Raw genomic sequence first — 16,568 nt, forward strand, 5'->3', positions numbered from 1 at the left:
CTCTGGGGGGTCACGGGGTCGGGCCTGGAGCCCCGCGTTGGGGCTGGTAATAAAACAAGGCGTTATTGGGTAATTAATAAAACAAGGCGTTATTGGGTAATTAATAAAACAAGGCGTTATTGGGTAATTAATAAAACAAGGCGTTATTGGGTAAGTATCCCCTGACCCAGCCCTGCTGGGGGTCCCAGGAGGGCAGGAAGGCTGCAGCAGGCACAGGCCCGCTGGCTCCCCTCTCCTCAGACCCTCACGCCTCGGCTGAAGCAGTTTAGGACATTTATTTGCATTAAATTTTTGACATGTACATTCCATTAAACAAAAGCTGTGTATCATGATTTTTACTATAAAACCATTTCAGTTAATCAACCCTAGTCCAGGAGTCAGAAGTAAAACATTCCTACCTCTCACCCTGAAGAGTAGGTGCAAATGTAAAGAGACTCATAAAACCACACCGGACAGTTTAAGAACTGACTCCCGAGCAGCGAAACAGGTTCCAGGTCAAAGCGCCCGTTTTACTGACTGTATCCAGAACTGAAATGCCCCAACTCCTGCCCGCTCCAAGGGCAGCCTTGCAGAGATCAGACATATCTGTTCATGAATACACTGTGTAAGGAGGAGATTCTGGAGTTGGAAAAGAGACAGGCAGAGAAACTAAGAGCAGGTGAGAAAAAAAAACTCCATTAACCATTGATTTGGATCTCTTCATTCCAGGAGAAACTGAGGAATGGGCTAGGACAGGAATAATGGCATATCACTCCTACTAATGATGCAAAGAACTGATTTAGTGCAGCAAACTGTGGTCAACCCTTGCAGAAAAATAAACGAACAGAAGCCACACCTATAAATGTTAGAATTCCTAATAAAACCTGACACTGACCAAAGTTTATCACCAGATGTATCTTAATCCCAGCTGTACAAGCTCAGATGAGAATACCCAGAGCCCTCTCAAGAGCCCGACCGCCTGATTCACCATTCGCACTGTGCAGTTTAATGAAATGGCGCACATGAGGTAACTGCTACTTTGCAGTTCGCTTTCAAAGACAAAATATGAAATGTAGCTGCAGTTTCATACCAACATATTACTAAAATGTGAAAAAAGTTTGCAATTCCAGCCATCGCTAAAAAAAAAAAAAAAAAATTACAATGCTGGGTTTCCATACCCTAGCACACATATCCTTCATTTTCACATGAAACAGAAATCAGCTGCACAAGGACTAGTAGCTCCATAGAGAACTCTTGGCCTTTTTATGCTTCCAGTAGTCCAAAACCAGGAAGTTCTGTGATAAAACATAAAAATCTTCCTATCCTTATGCCATTTGGTTAGAAAAATATCCTGAGTTCGTTTAAAAAAATTTTCTTTGTGCAATCATTGGGATAAAAGGCTTCTCCCCAGAGGGCAGAACATCAGCTTGTCTCCCGAGCACCTCCGCCGTGGCCCCCGCCGTGGCCCAGGACTGCATCTAAGGGGGCCCGTTTCTTCCGAATGCTGCGCCCCGAAGCGATGAGGTCAGCGTACCCCCGCTGGTGGGAGAAGGCGTAGGCGGAGCGGCGGCCAGACACCCCTCGGCGGAAAGCGCTCGGCCTTCGCTTCCACTGCTGCTCCTCGGCCATGTATTTCTTACGGTTCTTCTGAATCTTCCCGCATGCAAAGACAGATCAGTTTAGGGGTTACAAGGGAAAACAGCTGGTTTGCATTTGCTGTCTGCAGAAATAACCCGATCCTTTTTTTTAGATCCTTAAACTGCTTAACACGAGGGTTCTCTTGTTTAAATCTGATCTTGTTAGAAACAAGAACACATGCAGTGACACATCACCGTTGCAGGAAGACTTACTGTATTTATTTTGAACTTCATTATTTCTGTTTATCTTTAAATGCCTTTCACTGAGGTGGCTTGAAGATACGTAACTGAAAGCTATCCCTGTGCTCTCGATACTTCCTTAATATCTTCTGAAACAACACTACTGCCATTTTAGCTATTTTCATACCCATATGCTACTTGCCAGCTCAAGGCAGAACAGAAAGAAACACAAACTGTCCTCTGTACTCTGACACCTAACAATGGAACTCCAACACACCCAAATAAAAGCAGAAGTCAGGCCATCAGTACCTCCAGAGTGGGTTTCTGTGGTTTTGCAAAGCCGAGCACTCAGCCAAGACAAACAATGAATTAGCCCACACCACACCGCGTGCCGAGCTTGTACATGTACCTCTGCACCCCACAGAAACACACTGGGAAGATACTGGGAAATAAGAACACGGCAAAGCCACGCTCTGCTTTGGAGGGCAAAGTGCCACCGCACCAGCTGCCCCCCTGGCAGGGGCCGGCTCGGGCTGGCCACTGCTCCACCGCCCTGGCCACAGGACCTGAGCCCTAGCCTCCTGCAGCTCTCCCTGGGGCACAGTCACCTACTTGTCTCTAGCATTAGCACCAATCCTGACTCCTCTAAGTAAATAATGCCAAATTAACCAAAATAACCTAAGACTTTACTCACCCGATCACTTTCTGAAGGCCAAATTGTCACTGATAAGAAATGCCACGCCACTACAGGAAGTAAGCAAATAGCAATCGATAAAATCATGGTCAGCCAGAGGTACGGTTGTCTCAGAGCATTTGGAGCAGTTCCTACGAATAAAAAGAGCAAAAAATTCGTTTATGACATGATAAGTAAACTAGTTATAAAACACAAATAAGGTACCAAAAGCCACAGCTTCTTTCCTGAGGACCTAACATTCAGGTACTCTGTGTATCACAACCTCAAGCTTTTCTTCAGAGACTCTACTATGAAGGAAGCATAAAGGGCAAGAATTTTATAAAGCACTTCTGCTACAACGTTTCCACATTCATGCCAAAGCCCTTTTGAGAGTTATGGGAGGTTGTGAGACAAACGCTTGGCTGAGACACGTGGCTTCTGCCTGCTTTAAAGCACGCAGGGCAAGAGAAACTCCTCCCAGTATCACTGGTATGTGCGTGGTCTAGAAAGCAGGCGGTATTTAGTGGCCAAACACCCAATCTCACAGAACTTTCTATCAAACTAAGTAGCAGTCGTATCTTTATAAAACTTCTGAAATGCATAAAGTATTCAGAAGGAAGTTATAAAAGAAGTCTAAAACATTACTAAAGGTCAAAGAAAAACTTTGTATTAGAGGCAACTACCTTTTTTCAATCAGGTTCAGCTTAAAAATGAGAACATAAAACTGAGGGGGTTTGTTATTTGGGGGGGGAATATTTAGATCCAAGGCAATGTATCAAAGATTTGTCACTAGGAAAATTAGGAAACACAGTTTTCCCTCAGAAAAAAATTTCCAACTGGCTGCAACTTATATCTCCCTAGACTTCCAGTAAAATCCCAAGGAGCTGCTAACAGCACCCGGCTCTGTTACGTTGGGGCTTCACCTTCCACTGATCAGTTAGAGCACTGGCAAGCACATACCCTGCCAGATCATCACATTCCCTTTAAGCTGCCCCACCAGTTTTAACTTTGTTTTCATTTGCAGACTCCTACTGCTGGGCAACATCAAGTTCCAGCTCATTTTTATTAAAAGAAAAGAAATACTTCCAATAAAGAAACCTGGCCCCAAACATAAACAAAACCCTTCCTTGGAAGTGAATTAGTATTTAACATCATTCCCTTTCACAGGCACCAGGTTCCTGACATGACATTTTGGCCAAAGTTCTGCTCAAGTTAGAAAGCTGCCTGAGACAGGAACAAAGAAACACAAGAGACAAGGACTGACCTGTGAACTGGAAGCCAGAAGGAAAGAGAACATGGATTCCAGCACTGTGGAAGTCAAATGTGATACCAAAGTAAAGTGCAATACTCCCAAATACTGAAAAAGCATTAACAAAAGTCCAGTAAGATGTATCCAAGCCAATCTGAAAGCAAACAAAAGCCCCAGATGAGTTTTATCAATTCAAAATACCGCCAAGTACTCTGACAGCATTTTGGTCGAGGCATCTCTCATCCAGTCACATCAGAGAAAGAGCATCAACAGAGGAGAAGGCAAAAAAGGAAAGATTTTTTACATAGCGTTATGTTTTTAATTGACAAATTTAGAAACATGAGCAGAAAGTGTTCTCAGAGCAACAGAGATGAGGAAGCTAAGCTTACTTGCCTGAAAATTGACAACAAATATAAGAGAAGATGCTGCTGTGACAGCAAACGACTGATAATCTGAAGGTGCTTCTCCATCTTGTCCCATAGTTTTCAGGTAAGCTCCGTATGGTATGAAGAAGATTATCAGTGAAGTTATAGCTCCATGAAGCAAACTTAAAAAGAATTTCTCGTAGTTAAAAAGTAAATCTTTCTGTCCCAAAACATACAGTCTAGGGAACCGAAGACTCAGTTTGTCGCTCACGTCCTTAGTAAAGGGGGAAAAGAAAAAAAAAAGTTGCTGCAATTTCTTGTTCTCAGTGTGAGCTTTGAAGAGTAAGAAGCTCAACTACACAATGTCGAAAGGAAATGGGTTCTTTTCCTCCTCAAATAGCAGTGTGGGCAGCAGGACTCTGCACTGACTAATGCACGCAAGTATGAAGGACCAAGTGTGGAGCACGTCTCTCCCTGAGCTACCACATACCCTGTGTCCAGGCTTCTGGACTTTTACCCCACTACTTGCCGAGAGAAGAAAAGCCACAGTTGTGCAGCTCTTTACAGCTGTGCGTTGGGTTGCAGTCCTTTCACTGCATGTCTTAAGTCTCCAACAAACATTCCAGTGAGATCTTAATTTGGTACTGGATTTGTTTCTTAGCTTTTATCACAAAAGCAAGCAGAAACATTGCTTTGCCTGATCAGCAGGTAAGCCTTGTATGGAAAAACAAGTGGGGAAGGCCAAAAGCACTTGTCCCACTGAATTAAAACAAATGCTGCACACCAAGATTTCCTGTCAAATGCAGCCAAGTGTTCAGTTCCTACATCTTCAGCTCAGAAGGGTAAGTAAGGAATATCCTTTCCATTCACAAAGCCACCTGAAGGGTAAGTAAGGAATATCCTTTCCATTCACAAAGCCACCTGCGCTGTGGGAATGATGTCAGGGAATAGCAGGCACTTACAATTTTAACAAACGTTATTAGCACTGAAGACCACTGACCCAATTAACTTTGGCTGTTTCAGTAACCCTCTGCTTATTCTCTCTCGTTACCCCACACACTGGGAAGAGGAATACACGTTTAAAAGCCAAAAAAACAAACAAAACCCTCAAAATGCCTTGTACATAAACCAAAGCAACCAGTCTCAGTGTCATTAAAGACTTGATGTCAGATGCCTCTGGATTCATCTGTTGTTAACGACATGGAGAATACCTGGTCAAGCAAGCCAACCAGCAGAACCGGGAGACTGGAGTACAGCACGTTGTACAGCGTGATGAACCAGTCTTCATAGGCTGTCTGCAAGAAGAGGAAGAATTTCAGTGGTTAATGGTTTCTTTTTGATTACACCTTCTCCTTCCAATTCCCCAGAAAATCCACACGTGCTCTTGCCTGTCTCAGTGTTTACCCAAAGGGCGGGCAGCACCTTAGCTCAAAGCTCTGTTGGAACTGGTTTTAGCCTGTATGAAGCTGTCCCACCCCTTACAAACCGTCGGTGTTACCTGGAACACTATCAAAACCGAGCCCCTCACTCTGGTTTATAGCTGCGCTTGCGACTGTGATGAGACTTGGCATCTCACGTACAGGTCTGGGAGCCCTGGTTTCTTTTCCTGTGTTTTTTTGCTCTGTCCTAGGCATCCACAGTTCCCATACCAGCAAAGAGCGTTAACCTCAGGCAGGGCTGCTCGTCTGGGACCACGGCCCTGCCCCTCCTTGCTGGCCCAGGCAGCGACACCTCCCTGCCTTTTGGCTGTGCCCTGTCAACATCAGGTGAACATCAAACACTGCCAGTTACAAGCAGCTCATTTCAAGCCATTGTAGCCAGCAGTTCCAGATAAACAATTCCGGATTTGGTTTCTTACTGACCCATATGTGCACCGTCTCACTTCACCTAGGATTATCTGAAGTAGCAGGGTAAGGAAAGGTTTCCCAAACCACTATATAACAATCTCTTTCTCCCGTACAATCCTGATACTGACTTCAGTGTTTTGAAATCATAACCAACTGCTTAGCTTGTCACTAACTATCTTCATAGTTATCACCTATTCTCCTGCAGAAATTATTGATGGAAACTTCAAGTTCCCACCACTTCCCAGGTTAAGCCTTTGCTATTCTGCACTGACAAACAAGATCTGCTTGTTAATATTACACAGGCAAATGCCTTCTTACCTGGGCAGAAAAGCCATTAAAGAATGAATACCAGATGTGGACTAGCGTGAAAGCAAAGTTTTTGTAGAAAAAATATCTTAAAAACTTGCACATCCTAATGTAAGACCATCGTCCGTGGACCAGCAGCAGTCGTTGCAGGTAGCGGAACTGCCCGAAAGAGTAGTCGCTTGACATGACAGCTTGCATCCCCTCCTGGCCGCTGATTCCAACTCCAATGTGGGCAGCTAAGTCAGTGAGACAAACACCACACACCGTGTTGAACACAGGAGAGGAACGACACAACCGAGGGCAAATCTACTGGTTCCTATTCTCTGCTTCAGGTTCTTCTGCCCCGTTTTGTTTCTGTACAGCACAAAGGCTGCGTTAAAGACTAACAGGACAGTGCACAAGCCCTTCCTTGCCCTGTTATTTACTGCTCACACCTCCACCATCGCTTGGATTCTCTCTCAGTGCTCGTTCCCTCGGAACAGACGCTGGGAAGTTTGACCAGAGAGAACTAAGTGATGAGACAGAGCAAGCAAACCCCCGAATGAACTGGCCAGGCAGTTTACAAACACACTCATAACACAAACCATATCCCAGCGGTTTCCTTCTCAGTGGGATTTCAGAGGAAGCGGTTCCAAGAGCACCAGTTGCAAACAGGAGGGCTAAGCCTCCAAGCAAGGGGCAGCTAAACTATTGCTTCGCTCTTTGTAACACTTCAGTAACCCACAACATGGTAACAGACGTAATTCAAGTCCCTTCTCAGGAAAAAACTAAAATGTACCAGCAAAAACCACTAACCATTTCATAAAGGGCTTCCTCAAAGGGAAAGCACGGGCATGGAAGCTAACAAAACCCGAGTGATGTTAACGTGGGTAATGACACAGACGGTAGAGTCTTCTGAACAAAGAGTAATAGTGAAGAGACTTCAGAAGAACGCCCAGAAGAGATCTTTCCTACCGAGAGAAGTTTTACAGCTGCCTTACTTTTAATCATGTTTACATCATTGGCACCGTCCCCAATAGCCAGAGTAATAGCTTTCTTGTATTTCTTCACAAGGTCGACCACCATGGCCTTCTGCTTCGGCGTCACTCGGCAGCAGATCACAGCCCGGCACTCGCAGGCCAAATCAACAAAGTTCTTCTGCTGCTGTTCTTTGTAAGCTTCAGCCCTTCTTCTCTTCTCAGATTGCTTTTTCTTCTCTTCTGCTGTTCTAGGGAATTTCAGTTTAAGTTTCTTTTTCTTCTTTTTCTTCTCTAGCAGGATTTCATTCTGTGTAACAAAAATATATTATGTTCCCTTCTACGCTATTTCAAGCCGCACTCCAAGCACTACCTATACAACACACAACTTCATTATGCTCCCACTACCCAATTACAGAATTTTCATAAAATCCTCATGCAGAGGAGTGCACAAAGAGCTACGGAAACAAAGAAAAGAATGTACTTGATGGGATTAACAAAAGCAAAATGCTTGTATTTAGTGTCAGAGCACTTCTTGCAGAGTTCAAAGGAATATTTCTTCTAATGGGAACGAATTCACATTTGAAAACATTCTGGTATTTAAACTCCCCTCTGTCCTATTTCCCCATCTCCTAAAGGAAGCCCGACCACACCCAGCACACGTGGAAGTGCCCTGTAAATTCCGGGGTTAGCTCTGGGGCAGTTTGGCTGGAGCGGGGGTTAACTGAGACCTGCAATTTTATCTGCTGCTCCTGCTAGATTACCTTGAGGAGTCCCCAGCCTGTTCCTAAGCCTCACACACCGATGTAGATTTTTTTAACACAAAATAAAGGTTTAGGGCTGAAACGCTGGAACATGGCAGACTGTTGGTCTTTAGCTGTTCACCAGACTTCCTCCTTTACAGGTGTCTGTAAGAGCAGTCTGCCAACAGCGTGGGTAACAGTCACTGGATTACTGCCAGTCACCTCTCTGCTAAAAGCTCTTTTCTGCTTCCTAAGCTCCCGCCAGAGCACTGTATGGCAGGACTGAGCAGGAAACCTGTCTTTTGTTTCTACCCTTTCACTCCCATCTCTCATTTCCAGCAGGATTTCTGGGCCTATGGTGAAGCCGTGCATCCTGCAATGCCGGCAGTCATCTCTTCCTCATTTTTTTTCCATTAGACTGGAATCCCCACGAAGAATAAATACTCTGAAGATCAGACTGTGCTTTTGCAGGGGCTTGGCTTTACTTTGATGGCAGCTACCAGGGTGATTTGAAAGGCCCAAGGCATTCCTTATTTTACTGAGTGCTATTTTCAACCTCCAAAACCAAAAAATACCAGACAGATGTGTTCAGCTGGCGGTACAACGGCCAAGGTGGACAAATGAACCTAGTCCTCAGTGAAAGACACTGTAACTCAGTGGTACCCCCAAAAATCTCAAATACACGGGAGAAGATCTTTTGCACATACCAGCCAGGAGCCGGTGATGATTAAAGCACGATCTCTACTACCCTGGAAGAAGGGCTCGTTCATTCTTAGAGAGGAGTGGGTACTTGATCCGGCTCTGTTCTTCTGGTTTTCCAACCTAGTTTGAAGAAGAGCGCTGGAAAGAGAGGTGGATACTATTATGGAAAATCAGGACCAATTTTAAGCTAGATCAGCCCCAGAATGAAAATCTGCAAGAAAGAAATGCAATATAAGCTGCAAGGAGGTTTTTTGCCATATATGAAGTGATGTTCTAAGCAGTGCTAGAGCAACAGTGAACAGAGGATCACACTGGTTTGCAAATAAGGAAAACATTAGAAAAACAAGTCAGGAATAGTTGTGACACTGTTACAAGGCCCTAGTTCTTCTCCTGGTCCCATGTTTTTTTCCTTGGGTCTAACCATTTTGAGAAATTCGTTACAACTACACGCTGAATACCTTGGATCCACTGTGTTTTTATAGCATAGCTCTGTACCATGTCCAGGAGAATGGGACAGGGTGAAGGACCAGCTGGGGTGAGTTCAGGGACAGGTAGTGAGAGCAAAACCTGGCAACTGCTCAAGATTTGGGCTAGGGAGAGACCTGCAGGTGGGCTCCAGACTTGTCTGAACTACAGGACAAATTTAACATCAACGGTTGTTGACCTAGAATGTATAACCTCCTGCAAACAGGATGTTGCCACCTTTACCCACAATTAAGAGGTTGTCTTGCAAAATTACAATTCTGTAAAAAGCAAAGAAACAGACAATGGACTGCTGATCAACTGCCAAGCAACACTATTCGGTCATTGAAGAGTCACTGTGGGATAAACCAATGTTACTGCTGGGTTAATTTAAAAATGGAACACTTGTAATTCCCACAAAAGAAATCCTTTGGGCTTTTCACTTGCCTGGTATCTTCTCCATAGCAGATTGTTGTTTCTTCTGTTAAGAGTTCACAAGAAAATCCAATATTTTCAGCAGTTTCTACAATAAAAAAGATAAGAAAGGATTTACTTAAAGTTGTGTCATGAGTAACTGCTGGGAGCAGCCAGAAGTACCTGAAGTCCTTTTAAGGACAGCCACTCTGACCCACTGAACGCCATTTGTGGAACTGAAATTCTGCACGTTGTAGAAATTCCTCCAGTTTTGATTTCAATGGACTTTCATACTAAGCTTTTCTGGAAGCACGTGCTTTATTTCTAGTCTGCATTTGTCCCAGTTTCTCTCCGAGCCCTTACTCTGTTTTTACTGGCTCTTTGGCTGTAAGTAAACCCACCTTTTTTGTCACCAGTAAGCACCCAGATTTTAATGTCTGCTTTTGAAAGTCTGGAAATAGTTTCTGGAACTCCATCCTGCAGTTTGTCTTCAATAGCTGTCGCACCAAGCAGCTGGAAGGTATTAGAAATACAGCTATTCAGTAGGATAAACATATATAGAAAAATGACTCATTTTCAGTAGAGAATTAAACTATTCTGGACATGTCTTCAAGCCAAGGTACAGCTCAAGCTAAGAATTCAGTAAAGACAAACTCTTGCATGTAGAAGCGACCACACTGCAATATATACGTCCTAAACCACACTTCCCTTCATTCTATTAAACTCTAAAATTTGGCGTAGCTCTAAAGCCAATAAAATACTGAGAAGATCTAAATGAAAACTTCATAATAAACAAGGATAACTTATTTTCAAAAAGATCTGTTTCTTCTTATATAAGAATAAAAGCACACTAAAAATTTAAAGCTTGACTTACAATCAAGTTTTTTTCTATTTCCTCATATACTTTGTCCAGAGCTTCATCACGATTCGTTGTAGCTACACTGGCCTCTGCAAACTTTTTATTCCATGCTTCAAATTCATCATGACTGATGTCTCTGTAGCACAGGCAGAGCGTCCTAAGAGTTTCATTTGCAAAAATCTGTAAAACAATTTTAAAAAAACACATTCACAAAACAAAACCCTTCACTTGCAATCCAAGCGTAAGAGTTAAGATCATAAGCATTTGGTAAATCTGATATAACAAATCTGACTGTGCAGCTAGTCCTGGGTATTTCAGAAATGCCAAAAACTGAATTATAGCTGACAAGGCAGTCTGAGCTGAAAGACTGAAGAGGTGACAAATAGAACAGAGTGTAGTGGTCTGGAATACTGATAATTATGAAGAAAAAGCATGTCAACAACATTTAAGTTGACTTCTCACAAAAAGATAATGAATGCATTTTTAAGAACATGCGTGAAAATTTATATTGCTTTGATTACTTCTCAGGTTTGGGATGACTCGTAGAACCAATTATAGGTCTGCATTTGTCTTAATAGCTTAGGAAAAGGAGATTAATAAAATTAGATTATCGTAGAAAATACAAACATACATCTAGTGCTTCTTCTGTAGCTTCTCTCTTTAGATTCCTTGGGTGCAACCGTTCATAAATTACTGTATCGGCCCCTTTACAATATAGTCTGATATTTCCACCTGATTCTTTTACTGTGGAGTAGAATAGGAGAAATGGGACAAAATGTTAAGAGTACGTTTAAGTAATGGAATAGTTTCAGATTAGATTTTTCAGTCTATTGCTGTTAAGTACCAAAACTACAAGGTCGTCTTCTTCATCATCTCTAATATTATTCAATTAAGCAACTTGGTTGACAAGCGCATTTCCTCTTCTCTCTCATGACAGGAGAGGTTATTTAAACTCCCAAGGATTATGTTTTTGATAATGGTTCGTATAGTATTAACATCTCACTTGCCCATAGGAGCTGGGCAGACACATATGCTAGAGATACAATGCACCGTAATTACAGTCTTAAACAACAACAGACCTCTAACTGATTCAAGACTGACTTCTTTAAAGAGAGTAAAAATCAAAACTAAAGAGCTATTTACACCTCAACTGGCAATCCTAGCATTCCCATAGCTAGAGGAACATACAACTTGTCTGTTTTCTGAGGAAAAAGGGGAATAAATCATCTTTGCAGCAATTCTTCATGCTTCTCCTAAAGAGAGCTGAGATTGTCTGCAGCAGAGGCCATGTCTGGACACCAGGACTGTCTAGCAGACACATTTGCACCTGATTACAGAGCCTCTCTTTTGCTATCCAGAGCTTTGTGGATTAAAATCTATCCTAGGACTGTGTGTTACACAGCCCTAATTCTTGACTTCAACTTCCCTTGCAGGTACTTCACCTCTGAAATACAAGTGACCTTTTCTGTAAAGGTTGGTTGCAACCAGCTTACCAATGACAGACATCCGCTTTCTGTCGCTGTTGAAATCCAAGATAGCAAGGACGTTGTAAGTTCTTTCAATCCCCATTTCACTTATAGTGATAGTGTTTTGCGTTCGGGAAAGAAAAACATAGCCAAAGTTTCTGGCTGCTGTAACCAGGGCCCCTTCGTCTGGGGAAGCTGCTTGGTAATTGAGCTGACCTGTAACGTGGGAGAAGGAGAAAGGCAGGATACACCTGAGCATTACAGGGGCACTCGACACCACAGCTGGAAAATTCACAGCCGTTCTTTAGAGCGCTTGAGAGCTGGATGTGCCAGTCCTTCCCCTTTCTGAGGCGGGGTCTAATACACTGCAGCAGCACCCGACAGCAGTGCACACAGAGGAGAGGGACCAGCGACACCCCCCTCCCCTTTTTCATTACACACACTTTCCAAACACCACACGTCGCTGAACCTCTTCCCTCCAGGTATAAAAGCAACAACTGTAACTTGTCTCAAAACAATTACAACTTAAATATCTTAAGTTCTCAATACATTCATTTATGCATTTTCAAAGGAAGCTCCAGAAAAAGCTCAGCCACAGACACCAATACAGTGTAGTGGAAACAACCCCAAAAACATTAGGAGGAGGAGCAAGAAAGGGCAGGAGACTGCCAGTTTCACAGAGATCTCGCAAAGATGGGAGTAGAGCAGTGTTACTCTTCAATGTTTTAACTAAATCTTCCAACCTTATTTTTCACTTTCATGAATTCTCCAATAGTTGTTCACCTCTGAATTTAGTTTTGTCACATTTTTGTTATTCATTTTGCTTATTTGCTGCCAATACTCTTAGGACAGACATACATGATTTGTGCAGGTCTGTGGGGCTGTGAGTCAAAGAGTAAGAGCATGAAACCCTCGTGCTGAAAACACTCATTTTTCCACACTGAAAACAAGTTTCCAAAGATGTTTGTACTTTCACATATGTAGGTGGAACCAGACACACTGCTAGTGTCATTATCATTGTGTTAGACGTTTATGCTTTTGAGATTTTAAAGATGTATTTGAACAGAGAGAAGGCCCATAACATGAAAACACAAGACTGTATAAACTGTTCCCCCACCTCTCTAAATCTGTTGTTTAAGATGCACATTTGCCACAGCTGCAACTGTCATAAAGACAGTCCTCCTTCCGTAAAGGCTCAGATAAATTCAGCGCAGGGAACAGCATCGGCTCTTGCTTTTGTTTAATTTAAAAGAGCAGCCTAACACTCCTCCTCACTTCTGGGATCGGCGTTAGTTTTGGGCCTCTCCCTTGTGCAACTGGATTTGAATTATTCTTTCCATTTACATGAGAAAAAAAAACCAACCGAAAAAAATACTCACCATCAGAAGTGTCAACCATGACTGTGTGACAAATGGCAAGCAGGAAAAAGAACTTTTGAATTTCTGGCTCCTTTCCAGATTTTATTTGCTCTATCAGATAGTGATCGTAGAATGAGAACTTTCCATCTGCATACATGTTCCAGCTGAAATCCACTTGCTGCTCAGAAAGGAGAAGAGACAGTTGGAGTTATTTCACGCACAACTGCTTTGTGCCCACCTGCATCTCTTCATACTCTGGCAAGGGAAGGTTCTACGGACCGTAGGGACTTCAGGGCCAGACTGGACCGACCTACCTCTGGGTGGCTCTGAAGCTGCCCTGCTCCATCCCGGCACTCTCCTGCAATGCAAACAACCACCACTTAGGAGACACAGCACAGAAAAAACAAAAGTTTTTACAACTCGTTCACAAAGTAAAAAAATCTGTGGAGTATCTGCCACACTAGAGTAGCTCAGATTTTAAAAAAAGCAAATTAATTCCCAGCCACAGTACCTTTGTATACTAGTGACACCAAAGCAAATATAAGAAAAAAAAAGCATGTGGTGGAATTGTCATAAAACATCCATGTTGGCTTAACACAGCTTTCACTGTCAGAAAGTCCTCATTTCTCTTCAGAGGCAGGATGTTTAGAAAGCACATAGCATTAGCACACTGTGTTCCTTGTTATTTGAACCAACCAAACAATCGTTTTGGAGCAGATATGCTGCATATTTATTTTTTATAATTAACTGACACCAAAACAGAAAACTGCTGCTCTTAATAAATTTTCTTATTTGTTTCGAGATTCATTTTGTCCCTGAAGTGTTTCTACCAACAGTAAAGCATTCGTAAATTGCTCATTTCTGACTTTTCTGCTGGGAATTTCCACTCAAGTCCATCAGTTTCCACTTTTTAAAGGGGAAAACAGTGGGAAAACACCAACAGTTCAATTTTACTAGAGCTTTACTCAAAGCTAGGGCTAAACTGTGGGGGTTCAGCTGAAGCTAAGACTCATAAGCACCTGATGTCAAACCAGCATTAATTCCTACTCCGTCATGCAGGCTGGTCAGCGGCTGCCAGCTGCGCTACGCAGGGACTGGCAGCATCTCCCCTCCGTGCTCCCGCCACAGCACAGGGTTTTTGCTACAGGGCGCAGCAGCACAGCACAGACTTACCGTATCTTTGGCCGTTTATGCAACATTTTTTAAACGTCATGATGTTCTGCGTAAGCGTTCCCGTCTTGTCAGAGAAGATGTAGTGGATCTGCCCCAGCTGCTCGTTCAGCGTGGTGGTTCTGGCCTTCGCAGCCGTGTCCTTCTCGGGGTAATACATCTGCAGGTCCCAGTTGATAAAATAGCTTTGGCCCAGACGAATTACTTCAACGCTGAGGGAAAGAAAATGAATGTTTTCACTCCCAGCTGCATCTCTTATTTCAAAATAACAACGCATGATCAGATCGAGGGGACTGTGACTCTTTTTGAGGACCCAGATTGCTCAGACAGCTGCCCAGGAGCTTAAGGCAAAGCAATGACATTTCCCAGCACCTCAGAGCACCATCACCCAGCCCAGGCCACTCAAACTGATGTTGCACCACACAGCTCAGCTCCAACACCGCCCCAGTAACAGTGGAAAAGCCTCTATGGCCTTATCAAGCCCAAAGCACCAGTGGTGCTGCTCCCGTAACAAACAGAAATCCCACTTGGGAATGGCATTTTAAGTACAATTTGGAGAAGAGCAGGTAGGAGGCTGGATGACTTCAAGTATGTTACAGACAGGTTTGTCAAGGGCAAAATTATTCACACTGCATGGAGCAGTAAGGCCGCTCTTTTCAGAATAAATCTGGAAAGTATGATTTTTCTATTTTAATTTTATTTTCAAGTAGTTTCCTCCATGCACTGTGACTGTAGAGTTAGACTGAGAGATTAAAGTCTCTCAGTCTCACTTTAAAAAGCCTCCAATTTTGTCAGAGATCACTACTTGGGAGAATTTTTTCCTTACTTAAGGTATAGAGCAGATATCCTTAATACTGTAAGGAAAGCTTAACATCTTTAAATTCTGAGTCAAAGATCCCCAAGTGATGATTTTACATGAAAGGAATACAGATCACTTTCTTGTAAAATCTCAGTGAAAAGGGTGAGTGTATCCAATATCTTTTCAGTAAGACAGAATTAACACGCTTTCCCATCCAATGTAAAGCTGCATTTTTTATCATCAATGGGAAATTAGGTCCATTCACCATTAGTCCCTAAGTTAAGCAATTCAACCTTATTACCAGTTCAGCTATTAAAGGCCGAGGTATTTACGTACCTCACATAGAGGGAAATGGGAACCATGGTGTTCAGAACAATGATATATCCCCAGAAATTCAGGAAGCCACGATACGGAGGACTGAAGTCTTCTGCATCATAGAGGTACCAAGACAAGTTGCCAATCTGCTGCTCCCAGTACGTGTGTCCAATGGCGAGGCCGGCCGACAGCAGGATGAGCACAACAAAAATCTACAGGGTACAGAGAGAGGCCTCTCATGCTTCAGAAAACACTTCCTCAACTTAAATCCCAAATCCCCACGTTCAAAATAGAGTATTACGTGTATTTGTAAGTAAGAAGAAGGGGAGCAACCCTTTCCCACAAAAGGGTCTCTTCAAATAATCTGGGTTGTGAGTTTAGTCTGTTCCCTGAGCATCGATTTTGTGTTTGCAGGTTTATTTAAGCAGGCAGCGAACAGGGTACACGCACGTGCTCGGAGCAGGGGCAGCACCGCAGCCGTGCGAGGTGAGCGCCTCTGCCTGCCCCCAGGCCAGCTCCTCTCCCCCCCTCCCCGCCCCAGGGAGTCGCCCTCAGCGGAGCGCGGGCGTAGGACAGCGGGTGTCCCTCACACACGCCCCGTGGGTGCCGACCGACGACAAAACCCACGGGTGTTGAACCTGCCAGGCTGAACCGGCCGCCGGACCAGGACCTGGGCCTCAGGTCCCTGACCAGCAGCGTGGCGCAGACAAGCAGAAGCACCTGCAACACCCGTCTTGAAGCACTTTTCTGCCTCACGAAGGCTGCCTTACACCTGTAGTTTAGGGTCACAGATTCCACCAACAGCGAGTCACCTTTTTGGATTCCATCCTAGTTCACCCCAACTCATCAGGTCAAAACAAAGTAGAAACTTACTTATTACACCAAAAGAAAAAAAAAAAGCTTCCTAAATTTGCATTCACTCTATTCACTTAAAAATGAACTCAAACATCTGAATTTTAAACAAAAAAGCTTACAGTATAAACCATGTAATTCATAAGGGAGTCAATTTTTGTCCTTTTAAATCTCGTCTTTCCACTGTTTTTCATTATTTTTGTATCAGCACCTGAAAATAAAGAAAAAAAAAAAAA

At 43.3% G+C, this 16,568-nt stretch overlaps 1 protein-coding gene across 1 annotated transcript in view; it reads right to left on the bottom strand.

Annotated features, from left to right (window-relative positions):
• Window positions 1-143: 143 nt before the first annotated feature.
• The window catches only part of LOC141918467 (phospholipid-transporting ATPase IC-like), a 39,573-nt gene continuing 23,148 nt past the window's right edge, over window positions 144-16,568 (bottom strand). The window contains exons 12-29 of the mRNA XM_074812996.1: window positions 16,455-16,543; window positions 15,502-15,692; window positions 14,370-14,578; window positions 13,511-13,554; window positions 13,218-13,374; window positions 11,866-12,054; window positions 11,004-11,116; window positions 10,388-10,552; window positions 9,915-10,026; window positions 9,547-9,622; window positions 8,643-8,775; window positions 7,217-7,502; window positions 6,249-6,472; window positions 5,295-5,378; window positions 4,112-4,357; window positions 3,734-3,872; window positions 2,491-2,621; window positions 144-1,632 (exon numbers count right to left, since the gene is read on the bottom strand). Coding sequence (XP_074669097.1) covers window positions 1,402-1,632; window positions 2,491-2,621; window positions 3,734-3,872; window positions 4,112-4,357; window positions 5,295-5,378; window positions 6,249-6,472; window positions 7,217-7,502; window positions 8,643-8,775; window positions 9,547-9,622; window positions 9,915-10,026; window positions 10,388-10,552; window positions 11,004-11,116; window positions 11,866-12,054; window positions 13,218-13,374; window positions 13,511-13,554; window positions 14,370-14,578; window positions 15,502-15,692; window positions 16,455-16,543 — 2,819 coding nt within the window. The 3' untranslated portion in view covers window positions 144-1,401. The remainder of the gene's footprint in view (window positions 1,633-2,490; window positions 2,622-3,733; window positions 3,873-4,111; window positions 4,358-5,294; window positions 5,379-6,248; window positions 6,473-7,216; window positions 7,503-8,642; window positions 8,776-9,546; window positions 9,623-9,914; window positions 10,027-10,387; window positions 10,553-11,003; window positions 11,117-11,865; window positions 12,055-13,217; window positions 13,375-13,510; window positions 13,555-14,369; window positions 14,579-15,501; window positions 15,693-16,454; window positions 16,544-16,568) is intronic.

This window comes from Strix aluco, chromosome Z (assembly GCF_031877795.1).
Source record: "Strix aluco isolate bStrAlu1 chromosome Z, bStrAlu1.hap1, whole genome shotgun sequence".
In the NCBI taxonomy this organism is placed as follows: Eukaryota; Metazoa; Chordata; class Aves; order Strigiformes; family Strigidae; genus Strix; species Strix aluco.